At 39.1% G+C, this 22813-nt stretch overlaps 1 protein-coding gene across 2 annotated transcripts in view; it reads right to left on the bottom strand.

The window, feature by feature from the left end:
* The window catches only part of DOK6 (docking protein 6), a 417331-nt gene that overhangs the window by 155238 nt on the left and 239280 nt on the right, over positions 1-22813 (bottom strand). For both annotated transcript variants that reach the window (XM_081252874.1, XM_081252873.1), the window contains exon 4: positions 5439-5558. In XM_081252874.1, coding sequence (XP_081109000.1) covers positions 5439-5558 — 120 coding nt within the window. The remainder of the gene's footprint in view (positions 1-5438; positions 5559-22813) is intronic.

Genomic DNA, 22813 nt, shown 5'->3' with positions numbered 1-22813 from the left:
AGGTTTTCTTTTCTTTCCTCTTTTTGTGTGTGTATATTTGTGTTTGTTTTCTGTCAAATGAGGACTCATTTAACCCAGTTTCTGGTCAAAGTTCAATCTTTGAGCTTCCTCCTCGTTTCATCCAGGCTGATTTGAAAACCCTCAGAACTGATATAGTCCCAGGTGTCAGCAGAGGAAACATGGTCCTCTTATCTGGTTCGTATGTACCCATCTCCCTATGGGGTTACTTCACTTGCTTTCCTGTGACACAGCAAGTCCTGCTTTCAGAGAGTATCTGGGGTCCAGTGGGGGCCAACAGGAAGCCTGGGCACCCCATCCATGCCATATCAGTTTTGAGACAGTTGAGGTGTAGCTTTATCTTGTTACACCTTGCTAGGTTCTGCTGACATCTCTCCACCACATCTCTCCATCTCTTCCTATGCTTGTCATCAAACTCCATGCAGAGAATCAAATTCTAGTCTTTGTTCTTGTAGTAGCCTCCAATTTACATGAGGAGATAGAAGCATGTGTCTGTGTCCACTCAAACTCCCAGGGAAAGGGTAAGGGCAAGGCATTACCTTATTTTCAAAGTCCCTCTTTTTGCCTGTAGTTGGGAGATACCAGTAATTCTGGACTCAGTATTCTCCCCAGAAGCTTCTCCTTTCACATAATTACAAATGTTTCTGAAATTTGCATTTTTGTTATCATTGTGTTTGTATAGAGCATGTTTCCAGGGCAAAGGAAAGAGGACAGGTCCTTTGGTGCTTCAAGATATTTCTCCCAGTATGCATCTCACTTTGTAACGATATGGCCAGAGTTAGACAATGGATCACTTAGATTTGGCAGTGTAGGGAGGGAAGCACTACAAAACACCCTTGCTTTCCTTGAATCATCTCTTTCAAAGAGAGGTAGAAATATATTTGGCATTGGTCTTGATTCCACTGTAGTGCATACTGAGGACCAAATGGGAAAAGTGGTGTTTTGACCTAGTTTATTGATTATATGCAATGTCGACAGCAATCAAAGAATGGAATTAGCAATACAAGATAAGGTGAGAAGGCACATATTTAGGGCCCACTCAGGACTTTGTGTTACATCCATGAGTATCATCTTATTCTTGCCAGGATGGCTGCTCCCATCACCATCATCTTTCAGCTTTCCCTGTAGATAAGCACCTCCACTGGTTATACTGGCTTCTTCCAACCTGTTTCATGGAACAGATATGAATATCCACAAGCTATGAACGGGGGTTATGCGTAGAAAAAGACAGATAGGTAAAATGAGTATGGGAAATGCCGCATTATACAGAGTTAAAAAAGATCTTTATTCTAGTACTTCTCAACAGCTGTATTCTGCCCATGCATATGGTGACCATCATATAGGGTTGGTATTAATTTCCTAGGGCTGCTGTTACAAAGTACCAAAAAACTGGGTGGCTCAAGGCAACAGAAATGTATTATCTCATAGTTCTGGAGGCTAGGAGTCTGAAATCAAGGCGTTGGCCGGGCTAGGTTCTCTCTGAAGGCTTTAGAGGGAGAATCCTCCCTGTCTCTTCTAACTCCTGGGGTTTGCCGGCAATCCTTGGCCTTCCTTGGCTGGTAGATGCACCACGCAAGTTACATGGCCGTCTCCTCTCCGTGCCTCTTCACATCATCCATCTCTGTGTCCAAATTTCCCCTCTTTATAAGGACGTATCACATGTCATATCGGATTAGGGCTCTTTCTAATGACTTTGTTTACACTTGGTTCTCTGTAAAGATCCTATTCCCAATAAGGTCACATCCTGAGGGTTAGGACTTTGACATCTCTTATTTTGGAGGGGAACACAATCTAACTCACAATAGTGTTATATAATATTACATTCACTCTGCTGATTCCCTCACTGCAGAAGGCATATAGTAGTAGTAGGAACAGTATGTCCTGGAACTCACTTTGGGAAATACAGGAGTGTGTGGATGGCATTTGGAAGCTCAAACATAGGTATGTGAAATTTCTTCTCCCCATGCAAAAGTTGGTTTTGCTGAGTGTTATCCCAGGGACAAAAAAAAATAATAATAACCTGGAACACTCTTTCATGACTAGTCATAAAGTATGTGTATACGTATGAATATGGCTTACCCCAAATCATTTTTGAAAAACTGGGGAAAAGACCCTTCAAATAGAGAAAGTTTTACTGTTACGGGTGTTATTGTTTTGTCATTAACTGGCCATTTTCCAAACGAATAAAGGCCTGCTAATACTGGCTTTAATTACTGATGGACATTAAGAATTTCAGACTTCCTGCCTGATTGAGAAGGCTTATTTAGAGGAATAAAAAATACGTTTTTTTTTAAAGGTAGTCTGCTCTGATTAGAACTGATCATACCTATACCATAGCACTTCTAATTTTATTTTAGCATGTAGATTGTATCATTTATCTCAATTCTTCACTTCCTCTCCACATTAGATCAGACTTTCTAACTCATGTCATGGCCTCACAGGTGGGGTGTACTTTTGTACCCCTTGACTTTGGGCTTGGCCATAGGATTTGCTTTGGTCAATGAATGTCAGTGGACATGACAAATGCAGAGACTTAAATTATGTTGCAAGTTTGGGCTTGATCTCTTGCCCTAATGTTTTTGTTTTGGGAACATGCCTTAGGTAGCCATTAGCATCAGGAGGAAGAGATATACATGGAAGAGATGTAGACATCATGTGCAGCTTGGAGCCAATCTCAGCATTACTCAGCCTAAATCCAATGAACCCTAGCCAACCCACCTATGCATGAATGATAAAGACACACTTCCAGATCTGTGCTATTGAGATTTTGTGTGATCAAGAACACAGCATTATTTTAGAAAACATTGATCAATACACCTTGTTTGTAGGTTTGTCTCCCTCACTGTTCTGTGAGCTTTTTAAAAGTAATGGCCCTATTTTATATAATTCTACATTTCCTCAGCTTAGTTCTTGCATAGCATAGCCTCAAAAATGTTTGATGGGTGAAGAATGAATGAGTGAGTGACATAAAAGGGACTCTGAGTGGAATGTAGGGAGCATGGTTACTATGGCAACCTAAGTAAATAATTTAGAAACAACACTGGAATACTGCTTTGCTTCTGCAGAAAGGTTATACACACATTCTTAGGCTAAAAGTAGGAATTCATGCCAATTCTAGACCATTCATAAGCAGGGACTCTTGGTTCTGAAAAAAACTAAACCCTCAAATCTGACTCTGCATTAACCAGACGGCAAAGTCTGAGGTTATTTTTCCATTTTGTTTTGGATAATGATCTCTTGTATCAATAGCAAAATGGACATATCCTTGAGTCTACTTCCAACTGTAACAGCAGGAACTTCCCACAAGTGACTCGCTTCTTGGTTGTGATGCTTACTTCTGCTATTAATGATTAACATGAAACATTTGTTTTCTAGAATTGGTATTATGTATTGTGACTCCTTTCTAAATAACTATGATTTTAACACCTTACATTAATATTTTCTAAGGTCAGCACAGGCTATCTTAAATACAACTGAAAGATGTGAAGATTCTGCAAGTTGTAAGAATTTAAAGCTCCAAATGTCTACTTAGTATGCACTCTTTTGTGGCAGTGTTATCTGAAGTCTAAGAATAAGTTTGTGTGTGTGTGTGTGTACTTGTGTTCCCTTATTTTCACCTATACTATGTGGGATTCTGAATCAATAGGAAAGCAGCCGACAGCACTAGATGAAAAATGATTATAGCAAAGAATTTAATCAATAGCCACTTTTATCTTAGCAACATACATTACACATTTAAAAATTAATTGCACAAATGTTTACTCTTTGCTAGTCTCAGAGTAAATAAGGCCAAGCTGTTTGAAGAGTCAGAAAAACACTAGAGGAGAAGTAGCAATTTTGAATGTCAGAAAAAAAATGCTGTGGTCAGGACTGAGCAGTGAGTCTTCCCTTGATGACGGGATACCACAAGATCACCACAAGCCACCATAATGTAATTTATTACATCAATTCTCCACACATGCATGTGTATCTCATCTCTTAGGAGAAATTTCAAACTAAATCCCAGCATATCACTGGTAAAACATTAAAATAATGTTTCTGATGAATAAGAAATTATAGAATTTAACACTAAAATGCCTTAAGGAAAAAACCTAAATCTGTGATGACAAATCTTTCATAAAGGATTGATTCCAATCTGAACATATTAATGACTTAAAACATGTATTAGGAAGTTAAAGAATTTGTTTATATTAAGAGGTGTTATGATTGAAAACTATGGAAGGACAGCTTTAAAAGATAATATTATTTTTAAAAATACTTTAGTTAGCTAAAACAACAAATATTTTCCCTACATGTAGTAAAAAGAACAGGTGTGTCCCTAAAGCAATCCTGGGGCTCAAGGGAGAGGGTTCAAGTTAGCTAAAGAGCATTCTTAGTCTTTAGCATAGGATTTTATAGACTACTGGTAGTTATTTCAGGGCAGACTTAAAATGGAATTATCATGTTTACGGGGGAGGTCTATTGATTAGGAAGTGACAAAATCGGGGAATGCAAGTAACAAATTGTGCCAATTTGTGTATGTGTGCTTCTCTTCCAGGCAGCATGTAAACACATATTCACTGGGATTTTTGAGCTGGCAATAGTAGAGTCTTTAATTTAGATATTCTGTCGAGATTTATGGCTTTCATGTTGTCCTATGGTATAAATTACTCTTTTAAAAAGTTTTAGCTAGTTCTCAATGGCCAAAAGAAACAAAGGAAAGATGTTATTATTTGGACTTGAGGAAGCATTTTAAAGAAAGTATATGTAGACTCGAAGAGCTTGGAGCAATGGCTATGTCCATGGCCTTGGACTCAAAGAGAGAAATTCACCCACGTGGAAGGTACTTCCTGGGGAAAAGAAATCCTTCCAGCTAAGTTTTTCCTTTTAACGCTAAACATTGAAGGGTCTCAGTGATCATGATTGTGTGTGTGTGTGTGTGTGTGTGTGTAAGACTGCCAATTTCCCTTATGGTACCATGTACTTTTAGAGCATCATTTAAATGTATCAAATACTACCTTCTTTAACTAAATAATTACTATATATTAAAAGCACATATAACCCTTTTTATCAATTTAGGATTATTAAACAAAATAAGCCTAAAAAAGCATTGGATGGCATTGGATGTTATTACAATTTCAGGTCTTCTCTAAAGTATATGCGGGAATTAGATTCTTTATAATGAATAAACTTATTGTTGATATAACTTATTTATTGAGATAAATGATAATGTCACAGAGCAAGAAGGCAGGGGACCTGGATTGTACCTTAGTATTTTTCTAGTTGGCATGCAGTCTTGAGAAAGTCCCTTAACAGCTGAGGTTGATCAGTTTACTTTCCCTAGGACTGGTCTGAAACATTTCTGAGGTCCTTTCCACTTTCAAAGTTCTATAACTCCCAGTGCACTTTAAAAGAAAGGAAGGATGGAGACGCACACTCACCATTCTGTTCCCGCTGCACTCCTGCCGCCAAGAGATCAGGCTCCCCGAGGCTGATGTCATTCAGCCTGGTCCCCAGACACTCCATGCAGAGATGCTTGCACCACTCCTCGGCCTCCAGCTCTGAAAATGAGCACATGCCATGGAAGTGAGGCAAGGCTACATAGGAATGATGGAGAAAGAATGTTTCCTGAACCAGTTTCCCAGGTAAGTGGTGAGCATTAAAAAATCTACCTTAAGAAAACTAAAAAGCTATATTTAAGCAGTGAAATAAAACAATCTCCACAATTGTTTCCCTTGACATTATAACACTGTATTTTAAAGTTATTTTAAGTTATTCCAATGCACTTTATCTTATTTATAAATAATAGACTGAGATTTGTTTACTATCCAGTATAATTTAGATTGATTTAATTTGAGGAAAGAATTTACTTGGAAAAATTAAATACAAAATAAAAATATATAAGTGAATAGCTGAAAAATGTCGAACTAGATTAAACACATGACTGCACTCCTGAATGTAACTTGGATTTGTGCAGACTGAAGGTCTGATCCCCGTCATTCTGAACTGCAGTGGATCATAGATCAGCAGAAGAATGTGATCGATTTCCTTTTACAAATCTCAAAAGTAGACCATCCTCACTTAAAAAAATTTAGGGAGAGGATATTAAAAATAACTTTCCCCTTTAGAATACTCCAATTATCTAAGATACTGATTAGATCACTCTCTTTTTATTCCCATTACTTGCCGACTTCTCTATATTTGCGGTTTTTCTTTGCTTGAAACCTTTGAATACCTTACACCTACACAAAATCTTGTAGTATCGAACGCTTTCACAATCATGGATGAATTTGATCCTAATATAAGCCCTCTGTGCATGAGATGACTAAGGATTAGTGTCATAACTGGGTCTCATATCCTATCATGGGTCAGCACCAAGACAGAATTGGAACCCAAGCCTTCTAACTATTTTTATATGCAGAGGTCCGAAAGGTTAGACATTTTGGGCCAAGCCCCCAAATCACTGCACAGAAATTGGATAAGAGCTTTCCACTGACACTCATCCAGAGAAATTTCTGACTTTTTCACATAGCGTAAGTCTGTACTAGAGCAGTTTAATATAGATTTCCTTCAAACCTCTTGCCCCCCTCCGTGGATGACATTGCAGCCTTTGCCCTGGCGTTTTGAACTCCCCATAAAAACGTCATCTGTGACACGTTTTCTTGACTCCGAGGATATGAGTATCAACGGTTCTGCTCCACAGCCAGCGTCATCAAACCTGGGGAATGCTTTCTCGCCGTGCTCTGTCACAGCGCCTCAGCATCAAAAATGGGTTTGATCAATGAGATGTCAAGCCGTATTTGTCACTTTTCCTTAGTTTTATCAAGACCATAGAATGTTGTTAGAAAATAAAGAAAAAGAACACGCAGTCTCCCACGGAGTTCTATTCTGACGAAAATAACGCTTCCGATGTTCAAATCACAAAAGTGATTTTTCCTTGCAAAAGCTATGGTTTGCATCCTTCAGGGATTGTCCTCTGTGGTGTCAGACACAGCATGTGCCCAAGGAGAAAGCAGATTCTCATGTGGGCCAGGCCTGGCTCCTTGTCTGGCTGGTGGGCTTTTCCTCATGAACCCAGAAAACAATCCCTTCTGATCCCAGGGCCTCTAATACAATAAAAAGGCATTGCTGAGGCTCACAGCTTTCTAAAAAAAAAAAAAAAAAACGTTTTTTCTTCTGGTGAGGGAATGCCAGCCTTCACAGAAAAATTTTACACAAGCAACAACAGCATATATTGAAAATAATTTTCATTAGATATATGAATTTTGACTTCTAAAATTTATGAAAGTTTTGAAAGCTTTTCTAACAACAGATCAAAAGCTTAAGCCAATTTCCATGCCATGTCTCTAGAAATCCTTGATATTTTTGCTAAGGGAGACAATATGGCTATATTTTTTCTTTTTACCTTTTGATGTTTTGACTATTTCTCAGAACTCCATGACCTTCAATCATCAGTGAAATCACATGCAATTAACATCTCATCTGCATGACTCTACCTGCGAGTATTTCCAGGACACCATAGATGGAAAGAAGAATATCTGCTCTGCTACGTGTGGTGCAATTAAAAGTGAAATATGACAAAGCACCTGTGTCACAACGTTCCCTTTAAATACTAAGTCACTGCATGCCCAGAGGTTAAAGAAATATGTCCCTCACTCCTAGTGACTCTTTTGTCCTAGGATTGAATGAGATAAAGAAAACAACCACACTGTAAAGGGCTTCTAGGAAGCTCGAGCTGACTATTTTGAGTAGAACTCAACTTGGCATTTCTGTAAGGACCAGAGCCAGCGGGCTGCCTCCACAGCAATGAGAGGGGCTCCTGGGCTTCCACCAGCAGGTAAAGATGGTTTTTGCAGCCAATCTTGAGAATTGCAACGCTCCTGCTTTTTTTTTTTTTTGCGGTATGCGGGCCTCTCACTGTTGTGGCCTCTCCCGTGGCGGAGCACAGGCTCCAGACGTGCAGGCTCAGTGGCCATGGCTCACAGGCCCAGCCGCTCCGCGGCATGTGGGATCCTCTTGGACCGGGTCACAAACCCACGTCCCCTGCATCGGCAGGCGGACTCTCAACCACTGCGCCAACAGGGAAGCCCCGCTTCTGCATTTTAATAGTACAGCAGCATGTATGAAGAGAAATAGCAAGAGTAATACAATTAGACTAGATATAGTCACATTAAAGACTGAATTATAAACTATTTCAGAAAGAAACAGAGAGAGAAGGAGAGGGAGAGAGAGAGAGGGAGAAAGAGAAAGAGAGAGAGACATCCCTGCAATTCGGCTCAGAAGAATCAGATCAGATCAGAATCATCAAGGGTTCATTTCTTTATTAACAAACATTTTCTCACTATAAGCCAGGCACTGTGCTAAGAGGATATGGAAGAACACAGTTTCTGTTCTCAGTAATCTTAGAGTCAGGTGGGTGGGCAGGAGAGTCTGGTGTGTGGTTCTCTGGAGGGCTGTGGCTTAGCCGGTAGGAGCTGGGGCACCAGGACAAAGGCTGAGCAGCTCAGAGGGAACCTGATCAGGGACCTGCAGGGCGAGCAGGAAGGAGAGGGAGTGTGTGTGAGTGTGTGTATGGGTGTGTGTCTGTGTATCAGCTTATGAGCGTGTATCAGTGTATGTGAGCGTGGGACAGTGTGCATATGAGTATGTTAGAGCGCATCAGTGTGTGACAGTATTTGTGAGCGTGTGTGTGTTTGTGAGTACACGGGTCTGTGTATGAGTATGTGAGTGTGTGAGGCATTTGTGTGAGAGTATGACGGGGCGTTACGTGTCTCTGTGTGAATGTGCTGGAGGAACCAGGCCGCACTGAGGAGGGTGGTCGGGGCTGAGATGGAGAGGCACATCCAGGACAGCGACAGTGACACCCTGTGACCAGCAAGGGACGGCGCTGAGTTCAAGGAGTAAAGTCTGAGAAGCAGTCAGCACTCTGTCCGTCCTCTTCCCGGTTTTGTAGTATTTAGTTCAGGTAGATCAGCCCCAAACCTTCACCTCAAAAGTACTAACCTTTGTAGTCTGCATACTTGATCTAACAGTTTTGCTGCAGACAAGCTGGATTTGTTTATTATACAAGGCTTTGTTGCTTAAAATCTGTTTTTGACGGTCACCTTACAAATAATTATAGCTGTGCTTTTCCTTTGCTCTTTTCTTAGGCAAACTCCATGTATTGAAGTCCTTTAATATCTTTTATTGCATGTTAATTTACTTTGTCCCATCATTATTTAACTAGTGTTTTTCTCTGAATTACCTTACATCTTTCACCTTTCCATTTTCTATGTTCACAGAACTGAGGAGATTAAATACGAATGCAATAATCTAATAAACCCACTGTATTTTAAAATATTTATTTTTCCATAATTTCAGTGCCTTTTGTCTTTTATCTTTCAAGCGTCTACCTTGGTCTACACATAATGTGTAAATAATTCAATTTCTTTATGGAGGAATAAAGGCATAAAATGTTCTGCAACATTTTCTACGTTTTTCTCTTTATGGTGGAAGTGCTTTCTCACTTAGATGTCTTTTTTGGATAGCTTGCAGCTATGCTCAAATTCCTAATTCAGGTCAATAACTTTTCTCTAGAACAGAAACCCAAATAATGTTTTCATTATGTATAGGATTAGTTAAATGAACAAATTTGGTAACTTCCAAAAGAAAAAAACCCTGAAAGATGTTTGGGAATAACAAGACAAATAGAGAAGAGAGACTAAACTAAATAATGAGACTGTAGGGAAAATGATGATCAGGGACCCTGCTAAGTAGAGATACAGTCAAAGATGGACGGCTGCTCCCGAGTTTCTTTCCATCACTTCTTTGCAGAATTCTAGGGAGAATTTGCAGAATTATGGCTAAATTCCTCTGAATAAGAAGAGATCTTTACATAGCAGACTCTTAAGAATGCCTGTTGAATAAATGATTAAATTTAAGCTTTATTACTTTCACTAAATTTAGGCCTTAGGATAACGACTTGAAAGTTAAATGATCCAAAAGGAGCTATATTTGAAAACAGTGAAAAAGGGTCATCACATCTACAGAAAATAGGCTATCAGCTAAAATCATATAGCAGAATTAAAAATGGCACTGAATCAGTTTCATGGTAATTTGCTGTAAGATACAGTCAAGACTAGTTTTGTGTGGAAATAATAAATTTTTGTATTTAGTCCTCACTGGATTTGGCTTTTATTAATAATCTTAGCAAAATGTAGGTAAGATAATACCGTTTTGTCATCAGCAAAACCAGGAATTCTTAAGTGTATGTAATTCTTATTTGCTGGGCAGATTTGCTATGATTTGGTGACAAATGTTGTTTTTATATTTACTGAAGTCTTAAATACTTCAGTATTTGCTGGGAAGTGAAGAAAAATATCTCCCGATGTAGACTATTGCTACAAAGATCTCTTATTGTCATTTGAAATTTATAGAGCTATTAAAATATACTATATTTTGATGACATTTTTTTCATTCTTGAAAATTGGCACCTACTTCTTATTTAACTGGCCTTGTTGATATGTTATGGACTTTTCTTTTTCTCTTACTTTTTCTGGCGTAGGAAGACAAGAGACCAGTTAAACCCTAACTGCATGCTTCAGCAAAGACGGGAAGAGTGTTTAGCTCACAGGAAAGAGCCCTGTCTGTTAAAGTCAGATGGGTAGGGTTGATCAGTTCTGAGATGTGGAACATTTAGTTTTCTTTTCTAAGTAAGAGGCATGTTTATTTCCTGTCCCTGAGGTGCCTTAATTTGCTCCTTTCCACATTCCCTCACACCTAATAATCCTTTAAAACTTGTTTCAAATACGCCCTTCTTTGTTTAGTTCCTTCAGGCCCAAGTTTGGATTTGACATCTTTCCTCTACATTTCCATTTCACTCTGTCTATACTTCGATCATAGTCCCTATATCCCTGAGTTATTTGTCTGCCTTTCCCAACTATATTCTGATACTAGAGTCAGGGAGACATTGATTTAGTCAGTCTAGAGCCAGTGCAGCACCTGGATATGGAAACTAATAAATAAATGTGGAACAAGTAAGTAGATGTGATTTGCATTGATTCCTGGAAATTAATACACATTCTAGAACCAAATGAAAATAATTTGGGAAGTAGTCACTTGCTGGATGTTTTGAAGTCTTTATTCATCCCCATTTTAAGTGGAGATTATAACTTCTACTCTTCACAGCTGGCTCGTCTAGATAAAACAGATCTTTGATTAGGAAGGGGAAGAGAGAAATTTCAAATATGATTCTCTATCAAACTTCAGTAATTCTAAAATATCTCACATTCGAAAGGTTTCTTATTTTAATAAGCTGTCTTTTTCTTTTAGCCTCATTAGTGGTATTTATGCCAAAATGGAAGACTTGTATATATTCCTTTTGATCCTATATATGATAAACACTTGACAAGATTTTTATTTTCTATAGCGATATGGAAATGGAATCTTAGAAAAGGTCAACTTTGAGCCAAGGAAATGAGTTACCTAAGTTTATTTGATCTTTTATGCACATAATCATAACTTATTTTCCTTAATTTAACGGATTGATACATCACATTTTTGGATTCAATATAGCATGTCTTATTCTGCCATTCTCTCCTTTTGTGAATTAGAGGAGTGAGGCGAGGCTTTCAGATGTGGCCAAAGAGAAAATCGCTCCCGTCTGTCTTCCAAAGTAACAAGTGACAAACAGCAAAAAATGACAGAACCATCGAATGTGCTGCTTTTTAGCCTGACAAGAATTTGCTGCAAAATGCTTCAATATGGAGGTTAGTCAATGACACAGAGCTTAAAGCAAATCAGAGAAAATAAGAAAGAACACAAATGAACACTTGCAAATAGCCTGAGAATGATGGGAAAATGATGTCAAAACATTACAAGAAAGCAAGGTAGAAAGGGGTCCTTTGCACTAACGCTGAAGGTCAGCTCCAGAGTGAGTGCATTTGTGATAGAAAACCAGCCCTAGGAGGAACACTTTCCAATCTGTGGAATTCTTAATAGACACCAACTGAAAACTTGATGTGCGTGCCTAAGCTTCTCATAGGAACTTTTGTGAAGCAGGGAACTTTTTGAGAAAGAGGCACCATCAAGAGCTCTTAATCATGTTCTCATAAGGCCTAAAAGCAATTCCTTTCTACGCAGCAATCGTGAGGTACTTGGGAGTAGAAAGGAAAACACGAAAGAGGAGAGCTCTGTGTTGGAATATGGAAGTGTTGCCGGTGCCGTGGTTAGAAATCGAAGACTGTGCCTGAAACCACACAGAGCTCTGAAATTGTTTCTCTATACAGGGCCAAATTTATTACAAAAACCTTTGACAATTGCTCAGAGTATGGAATTGAATTTGGCCAACAACCCCAATGAGCCTGGGAGTGTATTATCCTCAAAGCTTCCAGAAAGGAACACAGCCTTGCCGACACTTTAGTTTTCGCCTGGTTAGACTAGTGTTGGACTTCTGTCCTTTAGAACTGTAAGATGATAAATTTGTGTTGGTTTAAGCTGCTGTGTGTAGGGCACTTTTTTATGTCAGAAACAGAACACCAAAACAAACACAAAGGCCAATTAGTCTCTTCCTCTCTACCAAGAAAACCTCCAAGCAAGCAAATTAATTTAATGGGTTGTGATCCATGAAAAATTAGTAAGGTATACAGATATAGATGGAACATGATGTGATTAAATCTGCTTGAAGCTTAAGAAGTAAAATAATTAGGAAAGACTTCCTGGTTAACACTGGGGTCAGGGAGTCTCAAAACAGAGAATGCAGGAACTGCCAAGAGCTAGCCAAAAAAAAAAACAGCAGGGGGTTGAGGAGGGATGCTGGCAACGACGACTGAGGAGAGTTGGAGCAATCACCAGAAAGATGAGATGCAGCTTGAATCTTAAGATACTAAGAAAGGATCGGCTATACTCCAATATAAAATAAAAAGTAAAAAAAAAAACTTTCCCCTATCAGCTATTGGTTTACCTTGAAATTCAGTCTGTATAGGAGAGGGAGGATAAATCCTCAATTCTTTCCCTTTACCAGTTTTCAGAGTAATTACTATTGGGTGGCTCTTTGCTTCTAGGTCTTTCCAGTGGAGAGAGTTAAGATGTATATATTTTAAGGGGAAAATAGTCATGAGTTTATACTGTTATTTCCAATTCAAAATCACTACCACTAAGCTTCTTTTACTTTCATTTTATATTTGTGTCTCTTTTGTTTTACATTGAAAATCTTGGTTCCTAATGACATCAACACAATTATATATTCATTTTATCGGGGCGGGTGTGTGTGTGGTCTCCAATAACAATGACACTGATAACTGAAAACAAAAAAAAAAAACAAAAAAAAAAAAAAAAAGAAAGGACTGGGTAGAAGAGGACATGATCTATAGGGAAGGGATGTAAAAGGATGCATGATCTAAAGGACCGGATGTCATATAAAAGGAAAATGCGATTTAAAGGGACACACTGGGTTTTGAGGGGCAAGAGTGATTTTTGTGGAGTCTTCCAGTTACACAGCCTTTAAGTGAGAAAAAAAGGCAAAAAAGAAGAAGAACCCTTCAGCAACTGGGTGGGGGAGGGGAAAAGAAGAAAAAGTAGAAAATTTAGGATCCTGTAAGACAAAGGGATGCCACATTTCAGAGAATTCACTCTCTTCCCCATCACCAAAGCAAACAAACCCTTGCCATGCTACCCGGACCTTGTTAAAAGGACAGAAAAGGGCAGAATTAAACTAGGACTCTTAAAAACACCCCAATGTCAAAAGAATCAACAAAGGAAATAAAAGTCCATGGAGAACTATGGCAGAAGTTCAAGACGTGAAAATTCACACAAATTCAAATCAGTTTAGGAAAACTGCCTCTCACCTCACCCCATTCTCCCAAAATGATAACATGAAGCAGAAGAACACTGTAAGTGTGCACTCCAAAAATAGATGAACACATTCAAACAAGCATTTGTGGATATAAAAATTCTGTTTGAATTAGGAATTCAAAAACTAAGAATGGAAATGAACAACAACAACAAAAATAGGTGAAATGAAAAGTGGAATGAATCTAGAAAAGAAATGAAAGAAAAAGAGAAAATTAACTCTGAAATGACAAATTATAAGATGCTTAAGACAAAACAGTCTCAAATGAAAACTTACTAAGAGGCATTGACCAAAGTGAGAAAATAAAACTGTCATGAAAAAAGAAGTAAAAAGGAGAGAAGTAGTGGCGATGGGTACCAGGCAAAAGAATAATGGTGGCTTGAATCGATGGACCAGTAGAGTGGGCATAGTGGTGATAAGAACCGTTAAATTTAGAATGTATTCATGAAAACCTATGATATTTGCAAGTTTGCAATATTTGCAATATTTGTAGCATGAGGGAAAGAGAGAGATTAAAGATGAACACAGAGGGACTTCCCTGGTGGTGCAGTGGTTAAGAATCCTCCTGCCAATGCAGGGGATACGGGTTCAAGCCCTGGTCTGGGAAGATCCCACATGCCGCGGAGCAACTATGCCCGTGCACCATAACTACTGAGTCTGCGTTCTAGAGCCCACAAGCTACAACTGCTGAGCCCATATGCCACAACTACTGAAGCCCTCACGCCTACAGCCCATGCTCCACACAAGAGAAGCCACCACAATAAGAAGCCTGCGCACCGCAACGAAGAGTAGCCCTCCCGGCTTGCCTTGTTTTACCAACCTCTCCTCCTTTCTTCTACCCAACAGCCCCTGACAACCACCATTCTATTCTGTTTCCATGAGTTCAACTTTTTAAAAAATGTCCATATATAAGTGATACCATGCAGTATTTGTCTTTCTCTGTCTGGATTATTTCATTTACCATGATGCCCTCAAGGTCCATCCATGTTTTTACAAATGGCAGGATTTTCTTCTTTTTAAAGGCTGAATAATATTCCATTTTGTATGTACCACATTTTCTTTATCCATTCATCTGCTGATGGACACTTATTTTTCTATATGTTGGCTTTTGAGAATAATGCTGTAATGAACATGGGAGTAAAGATATCTCTTTGAGATAATGATTTCTTTTTCTTTAGATATATAACCAGAAGTAGGAATACTGGATCATATGATAGTTCTATTTTAATTTCTTGAGTAACTGTGTAGTCTGTACACCAATTTACATTCCACCAACAGTGTACAAGGGTTCTCTTTTCTCCACATCCTGGCCAGCATTTGTTATCTCTTGCCTATTGCATACATGGTCAATTAATTTTCTAAAAAGGCACCAAAAATACACAAAGAAAAAAGAAAAATCTCTTTCATAAATGGTGTTGGGAAAACTGGATATGCACATGCAAAAGAATGAAACTCCACCCCTATCTTACACTATACATAAAAATCAACTCAAAATAGATTAATCACTTGAATGTAAGACCTGAAATCATAAAACTCTTAGAAGAAAACAGAGAGTAAGCTCCTTGATTTTTACGATTCGATACCAAAAGCACAGGCAACAAAACAAAAATAAACAAGTGGGATTACATTAAACTAAAAAAGCTTCTTCACAGCAAAGGAAACCATCAACTAAATGAAAAGGCAACATATGGAATGGGAGAAAATATTTGCAAGCCACATATCTGATAAGGGGTTAAAATACACAATGTACAAGGAACTCATAAAACTTAATAGTAAAAAAAACAAATGGCCCAATTAAAAAATGGGTAAAGGACCTGAACAGGTATTTTTCCACGGAAGACATACAAATGGCCAACAGGTACATGAAAAGGTACTCAACAACATTAATCATCAAGGAAATGCAAATCAAAACTACAATGATATCATATGACCAACTGCTTTAAATACCAGCAAAGCTCAAATAAAATGAGGTCCAAATTTGACTACAAGATTCACCAATGTGGAGGGCATTCGTTTCCTTAGTAAGGAGAGTTTTTGATTAACTGATAGAAATAAAAGGCTGATTGAACAGGTACAAGGAAAACTAGGAGAGAAGAGACAGAAATTGGAGTCAGAATATAGGTAAATATAGACAACTCTTTTCTGAAGGCTTTGTTTGTCTTTTGTAAAAGATAGAAGCGAGGTGGCACAAGCGATGTGGAGGGAAAAGTGAGATAAGAATTTTAGAGGGTATCTATCAGGATTTGTGCAGGGGTGTGAGAAGGAACTACAGTGCCATATACAGGCCTCCATGGTGATTCTGGACACGAGAGATGACCAAGAAGAATGAGCTTCTCGTGGTAACTGACGTGACAGAGATAAAGGGCATTTGAAATTGGTCCTAATGGCCCCATGCAGACAGTACGGCAATACATACAGTGAGTGCCGAGCGGAGAAAGGGATGGGAGGTCTTTCTGGCAGCACAGTTCCTGGGGCTTCCTGGTGGCTCCTGCTGAAGTTGGAGCTTTCAGATTGCCAGACATATTCCAAGGCAGTGAGAAATTTCCTCTTCACTGCAGACAAGGCCTCCCTGGGTTCTTGTCCTGCTGAGCGCACAGAATGTCACCTCAGCCCCACTGACAGTGGACTGCACAGGAATCTCTTCCCCTTGACTTTTGTGGAAAGAGATCCTGGTTCATCAGAAGGCAGTTGTTTCTTAATCTCACAAATCTTGGGGTCGCCTTTGACTTCTGTCATTTAACTCATTCCATACTTTCCATCTCATATCATCCAATGCAATCAATAAATATTGAGCCCCATTACGTGCAAAGCACCATTTAATATCCTGGGGATAAAGTCTCTGCTTTCTTGGTTCATTCTAATGGAAACAGGCAATGAAGCAGCAGAAAGAACTAATTAAGGTAGTGACAGAGTCAGGCATTTGTGGTGGCTCTTTTAGACAGTGTGGTCAAGGAAGTCTTATTTATGGAGGCAACAGTGTCAAATGTAACATTAAAATATTTCTCACAAATCGCTTCTCCCCATTCCCACTGCTACCATTCTTTGTTTCCTTCTCTCTGCTGAACTGAGACAAAAGCTACTTCATGGACCTTCCTATAACAATCATCCCTACATCTAATCCACCTGAAACACCTTCATGCACAAAACAGATGTTGTCATTCTATTTCCCATTTTAAACCTCTTTATGTTTAATATTTATTTTATTATCATATCTTGCCTGGACTACAGAAAATAGCATCCTAACCTGTTTCTTTGTCTCCAGTTGCTCCCTCTATATCAGTCTTGAGTGCTATTCACCCAATTTTTTGTTTCTTCTCCTTAGGGCTTGTAGCATGATGGCATTTCCTTGCACTAGTAACATCTGGTTTAGTCACTGGTTTGACCAATGAATTATGAGCAGAAATTCCTTGTGACACTTCTGTGTGAAAGTTGTAATAGCTGGGTGTATAATTCTTTACACTCCCTTCCCATTGATGCAGTGAGGTGAAAGGAAACAATGAAACTGTGCTTGCGTCAGTCTGGATTCCTGATGTCCATGATGAACGGAGCCATTCTACAGACTCACAGGGTAAGCAAGGAAAAAAAACGTTTGCTGGGTCAAGGGACTGAGATTTTAGGATTGTATGCTATGGTTACATGTCTCATGTTTCCTAATTAAAAAAAAATAGAAGGAACAGAAAGAGAAGTGGGTGATTCTATCACAAAAACTTAAAATGTGTCATTGTCTTGGTGGTCAGTCAGCAAGGTATAAGGAAACTGTAACCAGATGCATGCTGATGCATATTAGGAGGTGGTGAAATATTTGGTTAAAATGTCACCTGCAGTAACTTGGTGAAGGAGTTAGAAAATAACATGAAGTAGGGAAAGGAACTGAAAAACAGAATATTAGCAGCAAGTGTTAGTTGCTATAGGTTGCATTTGACAAGGTATAAGGAAAATAATTGGTCAGTTTGCACATAAAAGGATTTAAAGGAAGCAGAGTATATGCAAATAATTAGAGCCTTTCAAGGCTGAAAAAGACAGCTGCTTCTCAACTCCAAGTCAACTCCAATAAAAATAAAAATAATAAGGCTTTGAGCTATATAATCCTTTCTTGAAACCTCTGAATGGCTGAAAGTTCCTTGGAGTAAAGGTCCAGCCAAGGGTGTGATGGCCAGTGTATCTCTTCATTAGGAGAAAGAGCTCAGGAGGAAGGTACCAAGGGGGTGGTTCTCCCATCAAACGTGACCTCTCAAAGTCTGAAGAAGACCTTGCAGGAGGCCTAGAATTCAAGAGAAGTGTTTCTAGAAAAGAAATGTGGGCATAACTATTGGCACACGGAACTAAGTAAAAATCAAATAGATTAAAAATGGCTACATATTCAGAAACAGAAATCTGCCCTAGAAAAAGTTAATGGCTTTTGGAGCTTGTATACCATCCTTGAGCTTCTAGGGCAGAAAGCTGTTGAGAAAGTGTCTCAGTTCCTAAAGAAGGTATACATGCCCATGTTCACTTCAGATGTCAAGTCAAGGCAGAGAAAAGGAAATCAGGAAAGTCCCAGAGACTGGAATCACAGGTTTCATGTAACAAAGGACAGGTGACCCTCTTCTAGGGAACAAAACTGGTACATAGTCAAGTACCAGACCCCATGCCACACAGCAGGGGGCCTCTGCACAGCATTTATTCTGTCTCCGCCACGGTGAGGAGGAGCATAGGTTTCTACCATGAAAAGCCACATCTGGACTTCCTCCAGCAACAACCGTGCATCCGACTGGATGAGACACCGAGACTGTGTCTTTTAGAAAGGGGTGAATGTATTTTTTGTTTAGGAAGAAAACTGAACAGATGTTTGGTGACCAGAAGTGTGGATGGTATATTCCCTTTACTTGGTAAACTGGATCTGAAGCTTCTACTTTCAGGTTCATAGTTAGATGGCATTTTCTCCCCTTGGAGTTAGGTGCCTGGCACACCGAATATTTGTTGAGTGAATGAGAAAGTAATACAGTAGCACGTTCCCTTTAAGTACACACAGTTTGAGTCACTCTAAGAGCACACAGGGGGAGCCCTGCCTGCAGTTAGGAGATGGGATGAATGTCATGAATATCTTTTTCTTTTTTTTATCTCTAACAAGAATACACTAATGGTTTTGACCATAACGCCTGCTGGAATTCTTCTTTCATTCTAATCATACATTCAGAAATGAAGAAAGCATGGGGACCACGAGAAGTATAAAAATGATAATTATCCTGATGATTTACAAGATGATTATTAATATTTTTACGTTCTTTTCACATGATCATAACTATGTACACCTGACAAAGATGGCTTTTCAAAAACTAGTATCAAACTGAGAATATATAATAAATACTATGTTCAAATTCATTTTCCATTCACTGGGAATAAAGATAATATATTATCCTCAGAGAAGTACTCAGATGAGTCTGAAAAATTATTTCCTAGCAATTTGAAAACAAAATACAGAAATAATGAAAAAAACCCAACTGATTATTTTAAGTTCAAAAAACTACAAGAATTTAAAATATCAGATCCTGAAATTAATTGTATGCACTTTTGATGCATTAGTATATTTTAAATTTTAATCTTTATTTTTATATCACCTTTGTGCCCAATCCAAACATTACATAATAATTTATTTAAAAATGTATTTGTTGACCAATCATCCTTTAAATTAATGGCTTGTGAAATGAGATAAATTGGAAATGTGTTTTCATATATTTCAGAAATATTTTATTAAAGTAAACTTTATAATACCAGTAAACGGGATTTGTCCTCTTGGGTTTGGATCCAGCTAAAGCTACCACCTGAAAACAGCTAAATATCCTCACATTGGGAAAACATTCTAAAGAGAGCCACCATACTCATTCACCCAGGACCTAAAGCTAGAAGCGTGAGACCAGGTGGCTGCCTTCACTTGCAATTCCTTCCCATACATATGCTAGAGCAAACAACCACAACCACGGAAATTAGAAGCAATGATCTGAGTTCCTAGGAAAGTACCATGGAAATTCCCCTCTCTAATTCTGAAAGAGAGGCACGAAACACCCTATCTCAAGCCACGGGACGGCGTGTTCTTGTGCATCTCAGTGTGTATGTGTGTGTGGGGGAGAGTGAGTGGTGAGAGAGCTTCTCCTACACACTGGGGGTATCAGGCTACTGGTTTCACTCCCAGGCATGGAATCTGCTTATTGAACTTGCTGTTCTGCGTATTTGTCAATTTGATGAGGGAGAGAGGAAGGACTGGAAAGAGACCAAGAGGTGGCATTGGTGGCCGGCCGGCATTCACAAACATGAGACGGCAAAAATAAAACTTCAGTGTGTCCCAAGTGGACCCTGCTGAAGTCCAAGAGGGCTGCATGCTGGCTGAGGGCTGGATAGGGGATCCCAGCACCAGAAGTTCTTGCACAGACCCTGGTGGAGGCCGCTGGACAGGGGTCAGCAGAGACGCGCGTGGGTCGATGGTCGGAGCACGTGTATGCAGAGTCGGGTCTGTGCAGGGAGGCGGCCGTCTTCCCAAAGAGCTCCCGAGTGCCACCCAAAGAGAGCCTTTGGCTCGGAGACCATGCAAGTCCATGGAGGCCGGCACCCATGCTAGCCGACCAAACAGGTGTCAGGGTCTCTTCCTCTTCCTCAGATTTTCAACCTGACTATAAAAAGTCTCATTGTGAATCAACTGATGCACCCTTATACAAAATTTGGTTTGATTAAAGTCAATCAACGTGAAACTGTATACAAATATTTTCTATTTTCTATCTGTTCAAAGGAAATATCCATCTCCCAACAAAGACCTGAAGACAGAAGACCCAAATAGACAAGAAGGACAGAGCTTCAGACTTGGAGAATATAGTTAGGGGAGAAGAAAAACATTTTCAAGGAAAGACTCTCTTTACAAGAAATGAAGGTAAAGAAAGCAGTAAGTTACATCAGGAGCAAGCATTCTAAAAGTATCTAAGATAAATGTATATCCTGGTTAAAATGTGAGCGTCTCAAGACAGAAGTGTGGGAGAAAGAGGAGAGGAGAAAAGGAAGAAAACAAAGATTCACCCCTGGAATTCTGCATCAAAACGCTGTGGGGAGATTAAATTCTGGGTTTATTTAGAAGAACTAAGTTGAAAACAGGCTAGCTGTCTCTCTTCTGATTACTATTTGTTTCTGTGCTAAGCCCAGAAGTCAGCTTCTCAGAGCGGTCACAAGGTAGGTATAATTCAGATTTCCGATTCGGACAAACAAGTAAGAAGACGTCTGTAATGTGCATTTACAGTTTGGGGAGATCGGTGACAGTCTATGTCATGTATTTTTTGTACTCTTTCTAGTTTTCCTTTACATTGTATCTGTGTCTGTATTCAGTTTTAAAAATTAATCCAGTAAATTAAAGTTATAACTTAATAAACAACTATTTTAGGTAGGAAACCAAAATTAACTAGATAATCATTAATCATGTTGCATTTTGATATTCTTTGATAAGAATAAGCTGAATTTTAGAACCATTATCCCAACAACTGCACAGAAAGGAACCTTGATTTATTATTACAGAGTGTAATGGAAAGGGCTCCACTTTTTTGTTTTTTACCGTTTGATCCCCTCCCCTGATGTGGACCTCTAGCACCACGAATCTGTTCTCTCTATAAGCTTGGTTTTTTTGTTTTGTTTTGTTTTCTGTTTTTGTTTTTTTAGATTTTACATATAAGAGATCATAAGGTATTTGTCTTTTTCTGTTTGACTTATTTCACTTAGCACAATGCCCTTGAGGTCCATTCATGCTGTTACAAATGGCAAGATTTCATTATATTTTATGGCTGAATAATATTCATATATATATATATATATATATATATATATATATATATATATATACACACACACACAAAACAATTCTTTATCCAGTCAACCATCAACGGACACTTAGGTTGTTTTTATGTCTTGGCTATTGTAAATAACGTTACAATAAACATGGGGGCATGTATATCTCTTTGAGTTAAGAGTTTTCATTTTCTTCAAATAAATACCCAGAACTGGAAATGCTAGATCTTATGATGGTTCTATTTTTAATTTTTTTGAGGAATATCCACATTGTTCTCCATAGTAGCTACACCAAGTGACATTCCCACCAACAGTGCACAAGGGCTCCCTTTTCTCCACACCCTCACCAACAGTTGTTATTTCTTGTCTTTTTGACCATACCTGTTCTGACAAGTGTGAGGTGGTATCTTATTGTGGTTTTGATTTGCATTTCCCTGATGATTAGTGATCTCAAGTATCTTCTCATGTGTCTGTTGGCCATCTGCATGTCTTCTTTGGAAAAATGTCTATTCAGACTTCTGCCCATTAAAAAAAAATAAATCTATTTATCTATTTATTCATCTATCTATTTATTTATTTATGGCTGCATTGGGTCTTCGTTGCTGAGCACAAGCTTCCTCTAGTCACGGCGAGCAGGGGCCACTCTTCATTGTGGTGTGTGGGGTCTAGATGCTCAGGCTTCAGTAGTTGTGGTGCACGGGCTTAGTTGCTCTGCAGCATGTGGGATCTTCCTGGACCAGGGCTCGAACCCATGTCCCCTGCACTGGCAGGCGGGTTCTTAACCACTGTGCCACGAAGGAAGTCTCTCTGCACCTTTTTTTTTTTTTTTTTTTTTGCGGTATGCGGGCCTCTCACTGTTGTGGCCTCTCCCGTTGCGGAGCACAGGCTCCGGACGCGCAGGCTCAGCGGCCACGGCTCACGGGCCCAGCCGCTCCGCGGCATATGGGATCCTCCCAGACCAGGGCACGAACCCGTATCCCCTGCATCGGCAGGCGGACTCTCAACCACTGCGCCACCAGGGAGGCCCCTCTGCACATTTTTTAATTGGATTGTTTTTGTGCTGATACGTATGAGCTCCTTATGTATAACCATTATCAGACATATCATTTGCAAATATTTTCTCCCATTCCATAGGTTGCCTTTTTTGTTGTTTATGGTTTTCTTTGCTGTGCAGAAGCTTTTTAGTTTGAT

The sequence above is a fragment of the Mesoplodon bidens genome, assembly GCF_964165515.1.
Source record: "Mesoplodon bidens genome assembly, chromosome: 13".
In the NCBI taxonomy this organism is placed as follows: domain Eukaryota; kingdom Metazoa; phylum Chordata; class Mammalia; order Artiodactyla; family Ziphiidae; genus Mesoplodon; species Mesoplodon bidens.
The sequence above is the reverse complement of the archived record's forward strand: the minus strand, read 5'-3'. Positions and strand labels throughout refer to the sequence as shown.